Source organism: Megachile rotundata, unplaced genomic scaffold (genome assembly GCF_050947335.1).
Source record: "Megachile rotundata isolate GNS110a unplaced genomic scaffold, iyMegRotu1 scaffold0564, whole genome shotgun sequence".
Lineage (NCBI taxonomy): Eukaryota > Metazoa > Arthropoda > Insecta > Hymenoptera > Megachilidae > Megachile > Megachile rotundata.
In genome coordinates, this window is record NW_027473861.1 from 25,758 (window position 1) to 45,002 (window position 19,245).

The 19,245-nt window shown below is 38.6% G+C and overlaps 1 protein-coding gene across 1 annotated transcript; it reads left to right on the forward strand.

The window, feature by feature from the left end:
* Positions 1 to 764: 764 nt before the first annotated feature.
* Positions 765 to 5,954, forward strand: LOC105664202 (uncharacterized). Its single transcript, XM_076541959.1, has one exon. The coding sequence runs from the start codon at positions 765 to 767 to the stop codon at positions 5,952 to 5,954; it is 5,190 nt and encodes a 1,729-aa protein (XP_076398074.1).
* Positions 5,955 to 19,245: the final 13,291 nt, after the last annotated feature.

The following is a 19,245-nucleotide window of genomic DNA, read 5'->3' on the forward strand; positions in this document are numbered from 1 at the left end:
ATTCGAAAATAAACAGACGAGCGGTACCGTTGGACTGTCGTCACCCCCTTCCCCGTGCTCCTCAGGTATCACGGGTGGACCGAGTAGCTCGTCGCCTGGGGGGTGCGGGGAAGCGATGTCCTATTGTCTCTTGACAATAGGCGGCAGTTCAACCGTATCTCGCGACCTGCGATAATCAGATTAAGAGTGTTCATTTTCGTTTTTCCCCGAATTCCCTTCGGCTTTGCCTTTCCGGCCAAATTCCCCCCTTTGTCCGTGTGTTTACAGATCACCGCGGTTAGGGTTATCTTAATCCCGGGAAGTGCATATGTGCATATTATAAAGAAACCGTTGCATTACCAGTCAACAGATTCGACCCGAAAAGTTACGGGAAATCTAAGACAATTTTTGGTCCTTCGAGCCGGATAGGCGATATCCGGCGCATTCCCGATTAAATGACCATCTAAACACCGACGATTTTCCTCCGGAGTCGTCCTACTCGCGACCGTTAAATCCGTTGATATCACGCAACCCGTTTGATACGTGTAGTGCAGTGCAAGTGAGTGGTCTTGCCCCGGTTTAACGGAACGCTTTAAACAAACCAAACTTGATTAGTGTAAGTTTTGTTAATAGTTTATTTGTGTGGTTTAATTACATTTTTGTGTGAACGTTTTGCGAACATTTGAACTCATTTGAACAGTGTCGGTTGAACGGTTACGGGCTCGATCCTCCGTGTGTTGACCTTTTTTTTTCTCTGACTCTTCGTTACCTCGCGTGTGTTTACCATGGCTCCAGCTGTGGCGGAGTTGCTGCAAAGCCAAGCGGATTTGTTTACTCGCATCGACAATTTCAAACGTAACACCGACAAGTTAGGGAAGGATAACCTGACTGTCACTGTTTTGAAATCACGACAGCGCCTTCTCAACTCTTACTGGGAGAAGTTTACTAATAATCACGATGCAATTGTGCGTCTACCGGAATCCAAGGCGACCGAATACACCGCGAAAGGGGTTTACGATGAAGTGGAGGCGCAATTTGTGCTTCGCGATTCAGAATTGAGCGATCTGATAGCCGCTGCAGAGCGTGCCAATGGGACCAGTGCATCTTCGGGCCCGTCAGCTGCAGTACACAAATCCCCGGAAGTGGTACTCCCGCCGATCACCTTGCCGACTTTCTCAGGAGAAACGCTCGAATGGGAATCGTTTCGCGACCGGTTCCGATCGTTAATCCACGACAATGATCGTCTGTCGGAACTTCAGAAGCTCCAATACCTCAAGGGAGCGTTGCGAGGCGAAGCGGCAAGGGTGGTGGAGGCCACGCCAACTATGGAAGGCTGTTATGCAGGTGCGTTTGAATCACTCGAACGTCGATTCGGTAACCCGCGCATGCTGTCGGCTGCCCATCTTCGTCGGTTAATCCACAGCAAGGCGATCAGCAAGGCAACTCCTCAGGACTTCAAACGAATTCTTGACGAATTTCGAGGGTCGCGCCTTGCTCTGAAGGCCCTGGGCAGGCCGGTGGATCATTGGAACGAGCTGTTCGTTCACCTGCTCTCAGAGAAGCTCGACACGGCCACGCGGATATCCTGGGAATCTTCGTTGGATGATCCCACGAGAGTTCCAGCTTTCGAGGATTTGGAGAAGTACCTGGAAACTCGTGTCCACGCTCTCAGCTTCGCGCAAGAACGGGATCGATCGTCTCCATCTGTCACCGTCAAGGATCAAAAACGCCCGGCTACTATCACCCCCCGGGAGCGGTCTGCCCTTGCAGTGCAGGTAGCCAACGAGCCCACGCCGAAGTCGAAGACAGGTCGCGTCTGCCCAAAGTGCTCCGGCCCTCATCAACTGGGTTTTTGCCCCCGGTTCAAGGCTCTCAACCCCTTGGAACGGAGAGACTTCGTGGATGCACATGCGCTCTGTAGCTCGTGTTTGAGCCCTGGACATACTACGAAGTCATGCAAATCATCGTACCGGTGCATGGCCTGTCAAGGGACTCATCATACGTTATTGCACGATGCCTACCTTCGCAACACGACGTCATCCATCGGCGCTTCGGGATGCTCGGCAGGACCCTCGACATCTGCGTCCACATACGCCGTGCGATCGCATAGCAAGGTGTTGCTCGCGACCGCTCAAGTGCGTATGACCTCACCAAGTGGTCTCAGTGTTTCGACCCGTGCGCTGCTCGATCCTGGTTCGGAAACGTCGTTCGTGAGTGAACGTCTTGCTCAAACACTGCGACTAAAAAGGAAGACCGTGCATGTTACTCTGAGGGGATTGGACGAACAGCCTCTGGGGGAGATTCATCACGAAGTGCAAGTGTGGCTTACCTCCGACAAGGATCCGGCATTCCAAATTCGGATGGAAGCTCTCGTCACCAGGAAAGTGACCTCCCACACACCGTCGCTGCCCCTGGACTCTGCATGTTGGGACTACCTCAAGGGATTCCCATTGGCTGACGAGAACTTCAGGGTACCATCTCGAGTCGATGCTCTCCTGGGCGCTGACGTGTGCGGATTCCTGTTTCTGGAGAATCGCGTGGGTCCACCAGGTGTTCCTCCGCTAGTGCGGACTCCTTTTGGCTGGGCTCCGCTGGGACCAGTCCAAGCCTCGTCTACAACGACCAGATCAGATCAATCGAGGATCCTGCACGTCCGTCGAGATGACGATCTACATACCTCGCTGCAGCGCTTCTGGGAGATCGAAAACGTTCCGACGACAGCGCCCTTGCACCCCTCCGAGATCCAGTGCGAGGAACATTTTTCGAACACTCACTCGAGGGACGGTACGGGACGTTATGTGGTACGTTTGCCATTCTTCTCTCAACCGATCGAAGATGTAGGGGTGACACGAGTAACAGCCACCCGGATGCTGCTAGCATCGGAACGGCGCCGAGAACGTGACCCGCGTCTCCGGGAGAGGTACGCTGCATTCCTCGACGAGTACCTAAAATTGGGCCACATGGAACCGGTCACCGACCCATCCAGGATATCGCCACGCTGCAGTTATTTACCTCACCACGGCGTATGGAAAGGAGATGGCGACGATGCGAAGATTCGCGTCGTTTTCAATGCATCGTGTGTTTCCACGGGTAGGTCATCGCTTAATTCGGTTTTGTTGCCAGGTCCCAAACTGCAGAGTGAGTTATGGATGGTCCTCACACGCTGGAGACTTTTCCGATGTGCTTTTTCTGCGGATATTGTTAAAATGTTCCGTCAGATACGAGTACACCCCGAAGATCGTGATTGGCAACGCATTGTATGGAGACCATCACCCACCGAGGAAGTGCGGGACTTCCGTCTTACAACGGTCACGTACGGAACCACCCCCGCACCCTTTCTGGCTCTTCGGGTTCTCCAGCAGCTCGCCGATGATGAGGGCGAACGTTTCCCACGAGGAGCGGAAGCGTTGCGACATCACTCATACGTCGACGATATCCTGGCTGGAGCGGATAACGTCCAAGAAGCAGAGGAAGTCCGACACCAGCTGGTGGAGCTTCTCACGGCGGGCGGTTTCCCCCTGGATAAGTGGGCGGTCAATTTCGACACTGCGATGTTTGGCAATCTCTCTACAGAGAAATTGTTGCAGGTCAATGACACTGTAGGGGCTTTAGGACTTCGATGGGATCCCAAGGCCGACTTACTCACGTTGCGAAGCTACCGACCAGTTGAGGAAACCTCTAAGACATCGTGGACTAAGCGCGAGGTCGTCTCCGAAACGGCCCGTCTATTCGATCCCATGGGATGGTTCGCTCCAGTTTTGATTCGGGCCAAGGTGCTGATCCAGGATCTCTGGCTTGCTGCTCTGGACTGGGACGAACCGTTAACGAAGACCATCGACAAGAACTGGGCTAACTTTCGACGTGATTTGGAGCGTTTGGAGGTCTTGAAAATCCCTCGCTGGACGGGCTCAGTATCCGAGGATGCCTTGGAGCTCCACGCGTTTTGTGATGCTTCCGAACGAGCGTACGCAGCCGCTATTTACCTGCGAGTTCCGCATTCGCATACGGCCGCTGACGTACATCTTCTGGTCTGTAAGACGAAGGTCGCCCCTACGAAACAGCAGAGTGTGCCTCGGCTCGAGCTTTGCGGGGCACAACTCTTAGCGCGACTCGTCACTGCCGTTCGGAACTGTCTTCAACCCCGCTCTGTTCGGCTGTATGCTTGGACAGATGCGGCTGTCGTTCTAGCGTGGCTCCAAGGACATGCTTCGCGGTGGAAGCCCTTCGTGGCCCACCGAGTCGCGGAGATCCATGGTCTTCTCCCAGAGGTGCAGTGGAGGCATGTGCGGACTTCTAACAATCCCGCAGATTTGGCGACCAGAGGCCTGTCCTACAACGAATTAGAGGGAAATCAATTATGGTGGTACGGACCCACGTTTTTGAGGAATCGTCCTGAACATTGGGAAAAGTCGTCAGTAACGATACCTGGAGACGTGCCGGAACAACGATCCATTATGCTGCACCTCTCCGTGACTCGGATGGAGCCCAACGAGCTACTGGAGCGATGGTCATCTTTCACACGCCTAGTCAGGGTCACCGCATACCTCCGACGATATATCCACAACTGTCGATCTTCTTCCTCTCGTCGAGGTGGTTTCTTGTCAGCGCAGGAGCTCGAAGAGGCTCGTCTTCTACTGTGTCGCTTGAGCCAAGCTGACACTTTTGTGGAGGAGATTAAGCGCCTGAAATCAGGTAAACCGCCTTTGACTTCTTCGTCACTTTACGCTTTAAATCCGTTTTTAGACGAAGCAGGAGTCTTGCGCGTGGGTGGCCGGCTTTCAAACGCCCCGTTATCCAGAGATCAGCGTCACCCCATCATCATTCACAAACGATCGCCGTTGGCCACTCTCATAATTCGAGCTGCGCACGAAAGAACGCTCCATGGAGGACTGGATTTAACTCGTTGCACTCTCATGCAGGAGTATTGGATACCCAGAGGAAGGAGCTTGATTAAAAAAATCCTCCGACATTGCCTCCGGTGCATTCGACAGCGAGGTACCACTGGTCAACAACGGATGGGAGATATTCCTCCGTGCAGACTCCGCCCGGCGAGAGCATTTGCACGAAGTGGCATCGACTACGCAGGGCCGATTATGCTTCGTCTTGCCAAAGGGAGAGGACAAAGGACAACGAAGGGATATCTAGCCGTCTTCGTCTGCCTGGTCACTAAGGCGGTTCATCTAGAAGTTGTCTCCGATTTGACAACCTCCGCCTTCATCGCGGCGTTTCAACGCTTTGTGGCTCGTCGTGGTCGCTGCGTGCAACTTTTGAGTGACAACGCCACGACGTTCCGAGGATCGAACCAGGAGCTCGGGAGACGTTTTCGAGCAGCCGCAGCGTTCTACAAGGACACAGCCGAACAACTGGCCAACGACGGGACGGAGTGGAAATTTATTCCCCCGTACGCTCCTCACTTCGGGGGTTTATGGGAGGCAGCGGTAAAATCAGCAAAGACTCACCTGCGACGTTCCATCGGCGAACACATCCTGACGTTCGAAGAGTTGTCCACGCTGATGTGTCGCATTGAAGCCTGTCTCAACTCACGTCCTCTATGTCCACTGTCCGATGACCCGTCCGACCTCGAGGCACTCACTCCCGCACACTTAGTAATCGGAGAGTCACTGTGCGCGGTTCCCGAACCCGGAGATCCTTCCCCTCATACCTCAGCAATTTCTCGGTGGCACTTAATAACGCGTATTCGCGATTTATTTTGGTTTAGGTGGAGCAAGGAGTATATTGCGCAACTCCATCAGCGTCCAAAATGGCGGACACAGCGTCCTAACCTCGAAGAAGGCGCGTTCGTGCTCGTGAAAAACGAGCTCACCCCACCAACGAAATGGCCGATGGGACGCGTGACCAAGGTACACACAGGTCCGGATGGCTTGGTACGCGTGGCGGAAGTTCGTATGGGAAACAAAGAAGCAACGAGGGCTCTTACAAAACTGGTGCCGCTACCACTCGATGTCCCGTGTTAGAGCTATTCCTTCACGGCGGGCGGCACGCGACGATCTGATCGGCAATCTTCCACCACCACCGAGCGGATCGCCGAACCGACTTCGTATTTCGTCGCCAGCGACGAGGCGGGCGGCATGTTCGAGACGAATTATATAGTTCTCAAATTCGAAAATAAACAGACGAGCGGTACCGTTGGACTGTCGTCACCCCCTTCCCCGTGCTCCTCAGGTATCACGGGTGGACCGAGTAGCTCGTCGCCTGGGGGGTGCGGGGAAGCGAGGTCCTATTGTCTCTTGACAATAGGCGGCAGTTCAACCGTATCTCGCGACCTGCGATAATCAGATTAAGAGTGTTCATTTTCGTTTTTCCCCGAATTCCCTTCGGCTTTGCCTTTCCGGCCAAATTCCCCCCTTTGTCCGTGTGTTTACAGATCACCGCGGTTAGGGTTATCTTAATCCCGGGAAGTGCATATGTGCATATTATAAAGAAACCGTTGCATTACCAGTCAACAGATTCGACCCGAAAAGTTACGGGAAATCTAAGACAATAAGAGTAATAAGTATAGTAATTGTCGTTCTATCGATCATATAAGCACAATATGGCTAATAATATGAGTTAGATTGATAATAATAAGAGTAATAAGTATAGTAATTGTCGTTATATCGATCATATAAGCATAATATGGCTAATAATATGAGTTAGATTGATAATAATAAGTGTAATAAGTATAGTAATTGTCGTTCTATCGGTCATTTAAGCATAATATGGCTAATAATATGAGTCAGATTGATAATAATAACAGTAATAAGTATAGTAATTGTCGTTCTATCCATAATATAAGCATAATATGGCTAATAATATGAGTTAGATTGATAATACTAAGAGTAGTGAGTATAGTAATTCTCGTTCTATCGATTATATAATCATAATATGGCTCATAATATGAGTTAGATTGATAATACTAAGAGTAGTGAGTATAGTAATTGTCGTTCTATCGATCATATAAGCATAATATGGTTAATAATATGAGTTAGATTGATAATAGTGAGTGTAATAAATATAGTAATTGTCGTTCTATCGCTCATATAAGCACAATATGGCTAATAATATGAGTTAGATTGATAATAATAAGTGTAATAAGTATAGTAATTGTCGTTCTATCGATCATAATTGCATAATATGGTTAATAATATGAGTTAGATTGATAATAATAAGAGCAATGAGTATAGTAATTGTCGTACTATCGATCATATAGGCATAATATGGCTAATAATATGAGTTAGATTGATAATAATAAGTGTAAAAAGTAGAGTAATTGTCGTTCGATCGATTATATCTGCATAATATGGTTAACAATATGTGTTAGATTGATAATAATAAGAGTAATGAGTATAGTAATTGTCGTTCTATCGCTCATGTAAGCACAATATGGCTAATAATATGAGTTAGATTGATAATAATAAGTGTAATAAGTATAGTAATTGTCGTTCTATCGGTCATTTAAGCATAATATGGCTAATAATATGAGTCAGATTCATAATAATAACAGTAATAAGTATAGTAATTGTCGTTCTATCGATAATATAAGCATAATATGGCAAATAATATGAGTTAGATTGATAATACCAAGAGTAGTGAGTATAGTAATTGTCGTTCTATCGATCATATAAGCATAATATGGCTAATAATATGAGTTAGATTGATAATAATAAGAGTAGTAAGTATAGTATTTGTCGTTCTATCGATCATATAAGCATAATGTGGCTAATAATATGAGTTAGATTGATAATACTAAGAGTAGTGAGTATAGTAATTCTCATTCTATCGATCATATAAGCATAATATGGCTAATAATATGAGTTGGATTGATAATAGTAAGAGTAATAAGTATAGTAATTGTCGTTCGATCGATCATATCTGCATAATATGGTTAACAATATGAGTTAGATTGATAATAATAAGAGTAATGAGTATAGTAATTGTCGTACTATCGATCATATAAGCATAATATGGCTAATAATGTGAGTTAGATTGATAATAGTGAGTGCAATAAATATAGTAATTGTCGTTCTATCGCTCATATAAGCACAATATGGCTAATAATATGAGTTAGATTGATAATAATAAGAGTAATAAGTATAGTAATTGCCGTTCTCTCGATCATATAAGCATAATATGGCTAATAATATGAGTTAGAGTGATAATACTAAGAGTAGTGAGTATAGTAATTCTCATTCTATCGATCATATAAGCATAATATGGCTAATAATATGAGTTAGATTGATAATAATAACAGTAATAAGTATAGTAATTGTCGTTCTATCGATAATATAAGCATAATATGGCTAATAATATGAGTTAGATTCATAATAATAAGAGTAATAAGTATAGTAATTGTCGTTCTATCGATCATGTAAGCATAATATGGCTAATAATATGAGTTAGATTTATAATAATAAGAGTAATAAGTATAGTAATTGTCGTTCTATCGATCATATAAGCACAATATGGCTAATAATATGAGTTAGATTGATAATAATAAGAGTAATAAGTATAGTAATTGTCGTTATATCGATCATATAAGCATAATATGGCTAATAATATGAGTTAGATTGATAATAATAAGTGTAATAAGTATAGTAATTGTCGTTCTATCGGTCATTTAAGCATAATATGGCTAATAATATGAGTCAGATTGATAATAATAACAGTAATAAGTATAGTAATTGTCGTTCTATCCATAATATAAGCATAATATGGCTAATAATATAAGTTAGATTGATAATACTAAGAGTAGTGAGTATAGTAATTCTCGTTCTATCGATCATATAATCATAATATGGCTAATAATATGAGTTAGATTGATAATACTAAGAGTAGTGAGTATAGTAATTGTCGTTCTATCGATCATATAAGCATAATATGGTTAATAATATGAGTTAGATTGATAATAGTGAGTGTAATGAATATAGTAATTGTCGTTCTATCGCTCATATAAGCACAATATGGCTAATAATATGAGTTAGGTTGATAATAATAAGTGTAATAAGTATAGTAATTGTCGTTCTATCGATCATAATTGCATAATATGGTTAATAATATGAGTTAGATTGATAATAATAAGAGCAATGCGTATAGTAATTGTCGTACTATCGATCATATAGGCATAATATGGCTAATAATATGAGTTAGATTGATAATAATAAGTGTAAAAAGTAGAGTAATTGTCGTTCGATCGATTATATCTGCATAATATGGTTAACAATATGTGTTAGATTGATAATAATAAGAGTAATGAGTATAGTAATTGTCGTTCTATCGCTCATATAAGCACAATATGGCTAATAATATGAGTTAGATTGATAATAATAAGTGTAATATGTATAGTAATTGTCGTTCTATCGGTCATTTAAGCATAATATGGCTAATAATATGAGTCAGATTCATAATAATAACAGTAATAAGTATAGTAATTGTCGTTCTATCGATAATATAAGCATAATATGGCTAATAATATGAGTTAGATTGATAATACCAAGAGTAGTGAGTATAGTAATTGTCGTTCTATCGATCATATAAGCATAATATGGCTAATAATATGAGTTAGATTGATAATAATAAGAGTAGTAAGTATAGTATTTGTCGTTCTATCGATCATATAAGCATAATATGGCTAATAATACGAGTTAGATTGATAATAATAAGAGTAATAAGTATAGTAATTGTCGTTCTATCGATCATTTAACCATAATATGGCTAATAATATGAGTTAGATTGATAATAATAAGAGTAATAAGTATAGTAATTGTCGTTCTATCGATAATATAAACATAATATGGCTAATAATATGAGTTAGATTGATAATACTAAGAGTAATAAGTATAGTAATTGTCGTTCTATCGATCATATAAGCATAATATGGCTAATAATATGAGTTAGATTGATAATACTAAGAGTAGTGAGTATAGTAATTCTCATTCTATCGATCATATAAGCATAATATGGCTAATAATATGAGTTAGATAGATAATAATAAGAGTAATGAGTATAGTAATTGTAGTTCTATCGATCATATCTGCATAATATGGTTAATAATATGAGTTAGATTCATAATAATAACAGTAACAAGTATAGTAATTGTCGTTCTATCGATCATTTAAGCATAATATGGCTAATAATATGAGTTACATTGATAATAATAAGAGTAATAAGTATAGTAATTGTCGTTCTATCGGTCATTTAAGCATAATATGGCGAATAATATGAGTTGGGTTGATAAAACTAAGAATAATAAGTATAGTAACTGTCGTTCTATCGATCATATAAGCATAATATGGTTAATAATATGAGTTAGAATGATAATAATAAGAGTAATAAGTATAGTAATTGTCGTTCTATCGATCATATCTGCATAATATGGTTAATAATATGAGTTAGATTGATAATAGTGAGTGTAATAAGTATAGTGAATGTCGTTCTATCGATCATATCAGCATAATATGGGTAATAATATGAGTTGGATTGATAATAATAAGTGTAATAAGTATAGTAATTGTCGTTCTATCGATCATAATTGCATAATATGGTTAATAATATGAGTTAGATTGATAATAATAAGAGCAATGAGTATAGTAATTGTCGTACTATCGATCATATAGGCATAATATGGCTAATAATATGAGTTAGATTGATAATAATAAGTGTAAAAAGTAGAGTAATTGTCGTTCGATCGATTATATCTGCATAATATGGTTAACAATATGTGTTAGATTGATAATAATAAGAGTAATGAGTATAGTAATTGTCGTTCTATCGCTCATATAAGCACAATATGGCTAATAATATGAGTTAGATTGATAATAATAAGTGTAATAAGTATAGTAATTGTCGTTCTATCGGTCATTTAAGCATAATATGGCTAATAATATGAGTCAGATTCATAATAATAACAGTAATAAGTATAGTAATTGTCGTTCTATCGATAATATAAGCATAATATGGCTAATAATATGAGTTAGATTGATAATACCAAGAGTAGTGAGTATAGTAATTGTCGTTCTATCGATCATATAAGCATAATATGGCTAATAATATGAGTTAGATTGATAATAATAAGAGTAGTAAGTATAGTATTTGTCGTTCTATCGATCATATAAGCATAATATGGCTAATAATACGAGTTAGATTGATAATAATAAGAGTAATAAGTATAGTAATTGTCGTTCAATCGATCATTTAACCATAATATGGCTAATAATATGAGTTAGATTGATAATAATAAGAGTAATAAGTATAGTAATTGTCGTTCTATCGATAATATAAGCATAATATGGCTAATAATATGAGTTAGATTGATAATACTAAGAGTAATAAGTATAGTAATTGTCGTTCTATCGATCATATAAGCATAATATGGCTAATAATATGAGTTAGATTGATAATACTAAGAGTGGTGAGTATAGTAATTCTCATTCTATCGATCATATAAGCATAATATGGCTAATAATATGAGTTAGATAGATAATAATAAGAGTAATGAGTATAGTAATTGTAGTTCTATCGATCATATCTGCATAATATGGTTAATAATATGAGTTAGATTCATAATAATAACAGTAACAAGTATAGTAATTGTCGTTCTATCGATCATTTAAGCATAATATGGCTAATAATATGAGTTAGATTGATAATAATAAGAGTAATAAGTATAGTAATTGTCGTTCTATCGGTCATTTAAGCATAATATGGCGAATAATATGAGTTGGGTTGATAAAACTAAGAATAATAAGTATAGCAACTGTCGTTCTATCGATCATATAAGCATAATATGGTTAATAATATGAGTTAGAATGATAATAATAAGAGTAATAAGTATAGTAATTGTCGTTCTATCGATCATATAAGCATAATATGGCTAATAATATGAGTAAGATTCATAATAATAAGAGTAATAAGTATAGTAATTGTCGTTCTATCGATCATATCTGCATAATATGGTTAATAATATGAGTTAGATTGATAATAGTGAGTGTAATAAGTATAGTGAATGTCGTTCTATCGATCATATCAGCATAATATGGGTAATAATATGAGTTGGATTGATAATAATAAGAGTAATGAGTATAGTAATTGTAGTTCTATCGATCATATAAGCATAATATGGCTAATAATATGAGTAAGATTCATAATAATAAGAGTAATAAGTATAGTAATTGTCGTTCTATCGATCATTTAAGCATAATATGGCGAATAATATGAGTTGGGTTGATAAAAATAAGAATAATAAGTATAGTAATTGTCGTTCTATCGATCATATAAGCATAATATGGCTAATAATATGAGTTAGGTTGATAATAATAAGAGTAATAAGTATAGTAAATGTCGTGCTATCGATCATATCTGCATAATATGGTTAATAATATGAGTTAGATTCATATTAATAACAGTAATAAGTATAGTAATTGTCGTTCTATCGATCATATAAGCATAATATGGCTAATAATATGAGTTAGACAGATAATAATAAGAGTAATGAGTATAGTAATTGTAGTTCTATCGATCATATCTGCATAATATGGTTAATAATATGAGTTAGATTCATATTAATAACAGTAATAAGTATAGTAATTGTCGTTCTATCGATAATATAACCATAATATGGCTAATAATATGAGTTAGATTGATAATACTAAGAGTAGTGAGTATAGTAATTCTCGTTCTATCGATCATATAAGCATAATATCGCTAATAATATGAGTTAGATTGATAATAATAAGAGTAATAAGTACAGTAATTGTCGTTCTATCGATCATATAAGCATAATAAGGCTAATAATATGAGTTAGAGTGATAATACTAAGAGTAGTGAGTATAGTAATTCTCATTCTATCGATCATATAAGCATAATATGACTAATAATATGAGTTAGATTGATAATAATAAGAGTAATAAGTATAGTAATTGTCGTTCTCTCGATCATATAAGCATAATATGGCTAATAATATGAGTTAGATTGATAATAATAACAGTAATAAGTATAGTAATTGTCGTTCTATCGATAATATAAGCATAATATGGCTAATAATATGAGTTAGATTCATAATAATAAGAGTAATAAGTATAGTAATTGTCGTTCTATCGATCATATAAGCATAATATGGCTAATAATATGAGTTAGATTTATAATAATAAGAGTAATAAGTATAGTAATTGTCGTTCTATCGATCATATAAGCACAATATGGCTAATAATATGAGTTAGATTGATAATAATAAGAGTAATAAGTATAGTAATTGTCGTTATATCGATCATATAAGCATAATATGGCTAATAATATGAGTTAGATTGATAATAATAAGTGTAATAAGTATAGTAATTGTCGTTCTATCGGTCATTTAAGCATAATATGGCTAATAATATGAGTCAGATTGATAATAATAACAGTAATAAGTATAGTAATTGTCGTTCTATCGATAATATAAGCATAATATGGCTAATAATATGAGTTAGATTGATAATACTAAGAGTAGTGAGTATAGTAATTCTCGTTCTATCGATCATATAATCATAATATGGCTAATAATATGAGTTAGATTGATAATACTAAGAGTAGTGAGTATAGTAATTGTCGTTCTATCGATCATATAAGCATAATATGGCTAATAATATGAGTTAGAGTGATAATACTAAGAGTAGTGAGTATAGTAATTCTCATTCTATCGATCATATAACCATAATATGGCTAATAGCATGAGTTAGATTGATAATAATAAGAGTAATGAGTATAGTAATTTTCGTTCTATCGATCATATCTGCATAATATGGTTAATAATATGAGTTAGATTGATAATAGTGAGTGTAATAAATATAGTAATTGTCGTTCTATCGCTCATATAAGCACAATATGGCTAATAATATGAGTTAGATAGATAATAATAAGAGTAATGAGTATAGTAATTGTAGTTCTATCGATCATATCTGCATAATATGGTTAATAATATGAGTTAGATTCATAATAATAACAGTAACAAGTATAGTAATTGTCGTTCTATCGATCATTTAAGCATAATATGGCTAATAATATGAGTTAGATTGATAATAATAAGAGTAATAAGTATAGTAATTGTCGTTCTATCGATCATATCTGCATAATATGGTTAATAATATGAGTTAGATTGATAATAGTGAGTGTAATAAGTATAGTGAATGTCGTTCTATCGATCATATCAGCATAATATGGGTAATAATATGAGTTGGATTGATAATAATAAGAGTAATGAGTATAGTAATTGTAGTTCTATCGATCATATAAGCATAATATGGCTAATAATATGAGTAAGATTCATAATAATAAGAGTAATAAGTATAGTAATTGTCGTTCTATCGATCATTTAAGCATAATATGGCGAATAATATGAGTTGGGTTGATAAAAATAAGAATAATAAGTATAGTAATTGTCGTTCTATCGATCATATAAGCATAATATGGCTAATAATATGAGTTAGGTTGATATTAATAAGAGTAATAAGTATAGTAAATGTCGTGCTATCGATCATATCTGCATAATATGGTTAATAATATGAGTTAGATTGATAATAGTGAGTGTAATAAGTATAGTAATTGTCGTTCTGTCGATCATATTAGCATAATATGGTTAATAATATGAGTTAGATTGATAATAATAAGAGTATTAAGTATAGTAATTGTCGTTCTATCGATCATATAAGCATAATATGGCTAATAATATGAGTTAGAGTGATGATACTAAGAGTAGTGAGTACAGTAATTCTCATTCCATCGATCATATAAGCATAATATGGCTAATAATATGAGTTAGATTGATAATAATAGCAGTAATAAGTACAAAAATTGTCGTTCTATCGATAATATAAGCATAATATGGCTAATAATATGAGTTAGATTGATAATACTAAGAGTAGTGAGTATAGTAATTGTCGTTCTATCGATCATATAAGCATAATATGGCTAATAATATGAGTTAGATTGATAATAATAAGTGTAATAAGTATAGTAATTTTCGTTCTATCGGTCATTTAAGCATAATATGGCTAATAATATGAGTCAGATTGATAATAATAACAGTAATAAGTATAGTAATTGTCGTTCTATCGATAATATAAGCATAATATGGCTAATAATATGAGTTAGATTGATAATACTGGACACCAAATGGCGAGTTCCAAGCTCGCAAGTCGGACCTCCACCTCCTCGTGGTGGTGTCTGGGAAGTGAGATGTCTAACTGGCATCTCACTTGCTAACGGAGGTAACGGCGAAACCTCAAGAACTATAGGTTGCCTGAAAACACTTGTAGTATGGGAACTAGCGATCCCAAGGTATCTGAGCTCGCAGTAAACCGTAACCCTGTGGTCACGTTTCACAGGAACGGGGGCCTTGCCTTAGTTGGCTGGGCCGAGAGGATGACAACCTCTATAAAAGAATCCCTAGTCCCAAGCTTTGGCTGCGGCGAAGAGGACGCATACTCCCCATAGAAAGAATGATATTCTGACTTGCGCGAGTGTGTGATTGGTGGGTGCATCAATCATTAGTATGCCAAACTCCGGGTACCTGCCGACCCCCGGTAGTATAAAGGCCCCCCAGTACAAGGCGGCTCTGTACTGGGGGATTTTTCAACCCGACCAACTCGTGGGACTCACATGGAAAGTAAAACTCACAAAACAAACAACGATAACAATTCAAACAACAGCAAGACTAATATTAGTAGCGAAGTGGAGGAGAGCAGTCTCAAATCGAGACCTAGGATCTTGAGACAGGAGAGGTTATTAGGAGACGAACTGGACCAAGTAAAGAGGATGATGCGGAGCAAGGATTTTCTAACGAAGGAGGACAATAAAGTAGAGGATAGGAGGATTGAAAGGGGTAAGGAAGTTAAAGAGAGCGACTGGCCTGTATTAACCCAGGCACACTCATGGGAAGACGATAAATCATTAGACAAGGTAAGTCTGATAAGGGAAAGGAGGAAGGGAGAAAACAACGAGCAAGGAACCACAATCTATAAGAGGTATGAACAATCTAATATTTTGGAATTTTCTGAGAATGAACTCGATAAGAATAGATCAATAGACCTAGATAAAACTATATGTGAGGTTATAGATTCTGACAGTGAGACAGCTGATTCAAACAACCAGGGAGAAGGGGAGGTTAAGGAGGGAGTGCACATGGGAACGGATATACAGGAAGACCCGATGTTATTATTGCTATCTAGTGTTGCAGCAGAAATCAGCGAATGCAGTAAGGAAATTAGTAACATCGTCAACACAAGTGGCAATCTCAAAAGGGAAGTTAAACAGGGAGTATTAACAACTCTGAGGAATTTACTAATACATATAGTGGATAGAGAAGCTGAAAAGGATAAGGAGAACCTGATTAAGGCTCTCTCTGACTGGAGAAATAAGACCTGGGAGATAAGGGGAACTCTTGAAATTGCACCGAGATTTAGCAGTATCAGGCTGAAAGGTATTGAGGACGCTTTAAGGAAAGGTTATGCACTTTTGGATCAGGTGAAGATAGGGGAGAAGAAAAAGGAGGTAGGTAGTGATAAGTATTTATTGGAAAAACCTGTAGCACAATTGGAGCAGGTAGCGAGGAGAGAAGAACATCCACAGACGGGGATTAAGAAGAGGAAAAGGGACACGAAAGGTGAGGCTAAGATTTCAGATAGTGATAGTTCTCCAACGAACCCAATTAATCATGTTCCTAAGAAGAGAACAGCTGTAGATTCTAAGATGGAAAGTATAGAGAGCTTTAAGGAAAGACTTATGGATAAAGTAAATAAACGGACAGACAACGTGAACATGGTAAGAACGGATAGTGCGGTTAAGAAGAATAATAATGAAAATAGGCCTTCTCAAGCAGAAGTACAGAGATTTACCGGATTCGTTAAGGTTAAATGTAGGGAAGGGGAAGGAATACAGGAGACTTTAAGGGATATTAAATCTAAGGTTAAGCTGGGGGATATAAGCATAACATGGATAAAGCAGACAAGGGGGGGTAGAGATCTATTATTTTACTCCAATAAAGTGGAAGATTTAGAAGAATTAGGTAGAAAGATTGAGGAGACAGGATTTTTAGTAGATATAATAAAAGGAAGAAGAAAGAAGGTTCTTATACTAGATATTGAACTGGACTTGGAGGAACAGGATGTGAAGAGGATGTTAAGGGAAGAGCATGGGTGGCAAGATTTTAGAATGATTTTTTATAAAAGAGCAGTAAGCGGAAATAATATGGCTTGTGTGGAGCTTAGTGCGGAGGTAGCTGAGAAGGTGATACAGGACGCTAAGGTCAAGATAGGCTGGACACAGTGTAGAGCGAAGGAATACACGGACAGGAGAAGGTGTTTTAAATGCGGGGCCAATACGCACCTATCTTGGGATTGCAGATTTTCAAATGGAATCTGTTATAATTGCGGGAAGGAAAACCATATTAGTAAAGAGTGTCCTTTTGCTAAACAGTTTGATAAGCAGGTGGAACAGAATCGACGGGAGACAAAAGGAATAGAGGACATAGAGGTTAATTCTACGGATGATAGTTTTAGAGGAGGAAGAGAAGAAGAGGGGAAAATGCAGGAGAGGAGGCTGAGAGGTAATGCAGAAAAGAGAAATCAAAGGAGGGAGGAAATAGCTCAGGAGGGGAAAGAAACCAGATCGGTGGGTACGCAGACTGACTTAACGTTTGATATGACAGAAGCTACTTGGAGTGAAGTTGTAAGAAGGGGAGGTAAGGTAGTTAAGAATAGAGAAGGAAAAGATACACGGACAAGAGATGACAGGGAAGCATTAGAACTGTTAACCAGGGACCAACACAAGGATGGTGGTGATATTAGGGATTGGGGGATGCCAGGAAATGGAAAGGGAAGACGGGGGACACAGCCAAATAGTCGTGGGAAGAAAAGGCACAGAGGAAACGCGATCTTGGTTAAATATAATAATAGCGAAGGGGATAAGGACATAAATAGATTTAAAGGGGCTGTAGGATCTCCGAAAGGGGTTAATATTAAAGCTATTAGGATGGCGAGGGGCGGGGGCATATTGATTGAGGTAGAGGATAACGAAGAAACGGATAGATGGATAAACCACATTACTGGTAGAATAGGGGATAGGGCAAAAGTTAGGAAATTGGAACCAAGGGGGGGGGATTAGGATAAGGAGAATAGACCCGACGCTGAATAAAGAGGAAATAAGATCTGAGATCTTAAAAAGCCTAAACATAGTCCCCTCTCAAGGGGACTTGGCGGATCCGGTAGAGATTGTAAGGCTTTTTAGAGAAATGGGGGGATATCAAACCGCACTTCTTAAAGTAGCGTCTAGATATGCAGATAGGCTCTTAGAGATGAAATATATTAAAATTGGGTGGTCAAGCTGTCTTGCTAATGAATACAATAAAATTTTAGCTAAATGTTGGAGATGCGGAGGAGCTGGACACGATACAGGGGAGTGTAGGCGAGATTTAGAGACCAGGACGGAAAGGGAGATACAGAGAGCTAGAAAGGAGGGTACGACCGAGACATCAATTGTGAGAGGAGAGGAGGGAAACGACAGGAACTCGACATCAATGAGTGCATCGGCCGGTAAGTCGAAATTTTTTGAACAGGACTTGGAAAGGGCAAAAAGAGCACTAAAAGATATTGATGAGCTGGCTAGCGTTAACAAAGAGGATGAAGAAGACGAAGTGTCGGATTGTAGTATGGCGGACACATAAGAGAGAGAAACAAGGACACAGTATCGATCTTGATTAAGGGTTTTCTTTCTTTTCACATCGACGCATAGGCTTAGGGAATATTATACACTTGTACTACTTCGAGTTTTATAGGGACTAATATTTTCGGCCTAATAGGGATTAAGTAAGTCTTTTCACCTATTTATAGAATAAGCCAATAAGTTAGTTCAATAAGTACACTAAGCGAATAATAAGTTATTTGTAATTATAATCTAGTTAATAAACTACATAAGTTAGATACCTACCTTATATTGCAGTTATATATAATATCTTGTGATTAAACTGAATTACCCCCAGTGTAAACCCCTTTATTCATCCGTTTTTTATTTTTATTTTTGTTTAAAAAGTAAGTCTTAATTTATAAAATAAGCTTCTGACGCAAACGGATACTTACATAGTTATTTTTCCTCAATTACCGATAAATGTTACATACTTCTCCATCAGAATCGGAGACAGAGACTGGAAGGAGAAAATTTAAATTTATACAGATTAATTTAAATAGATCTCCACTAGCTTGGGATCTGCTGTATAATAAAATGAGTAGGGAGGGAATAGAA

Bases quoted from the DNA above. Each gene is read 5' to 3' on its own strand.
- LOC105664202 (XM_076541959.1), top strand. From the start codon at position 765: ATGGCTCCAGCTGTGGCGGAGTTGCTGCAAAGCCAAGCGGATTTGTTT.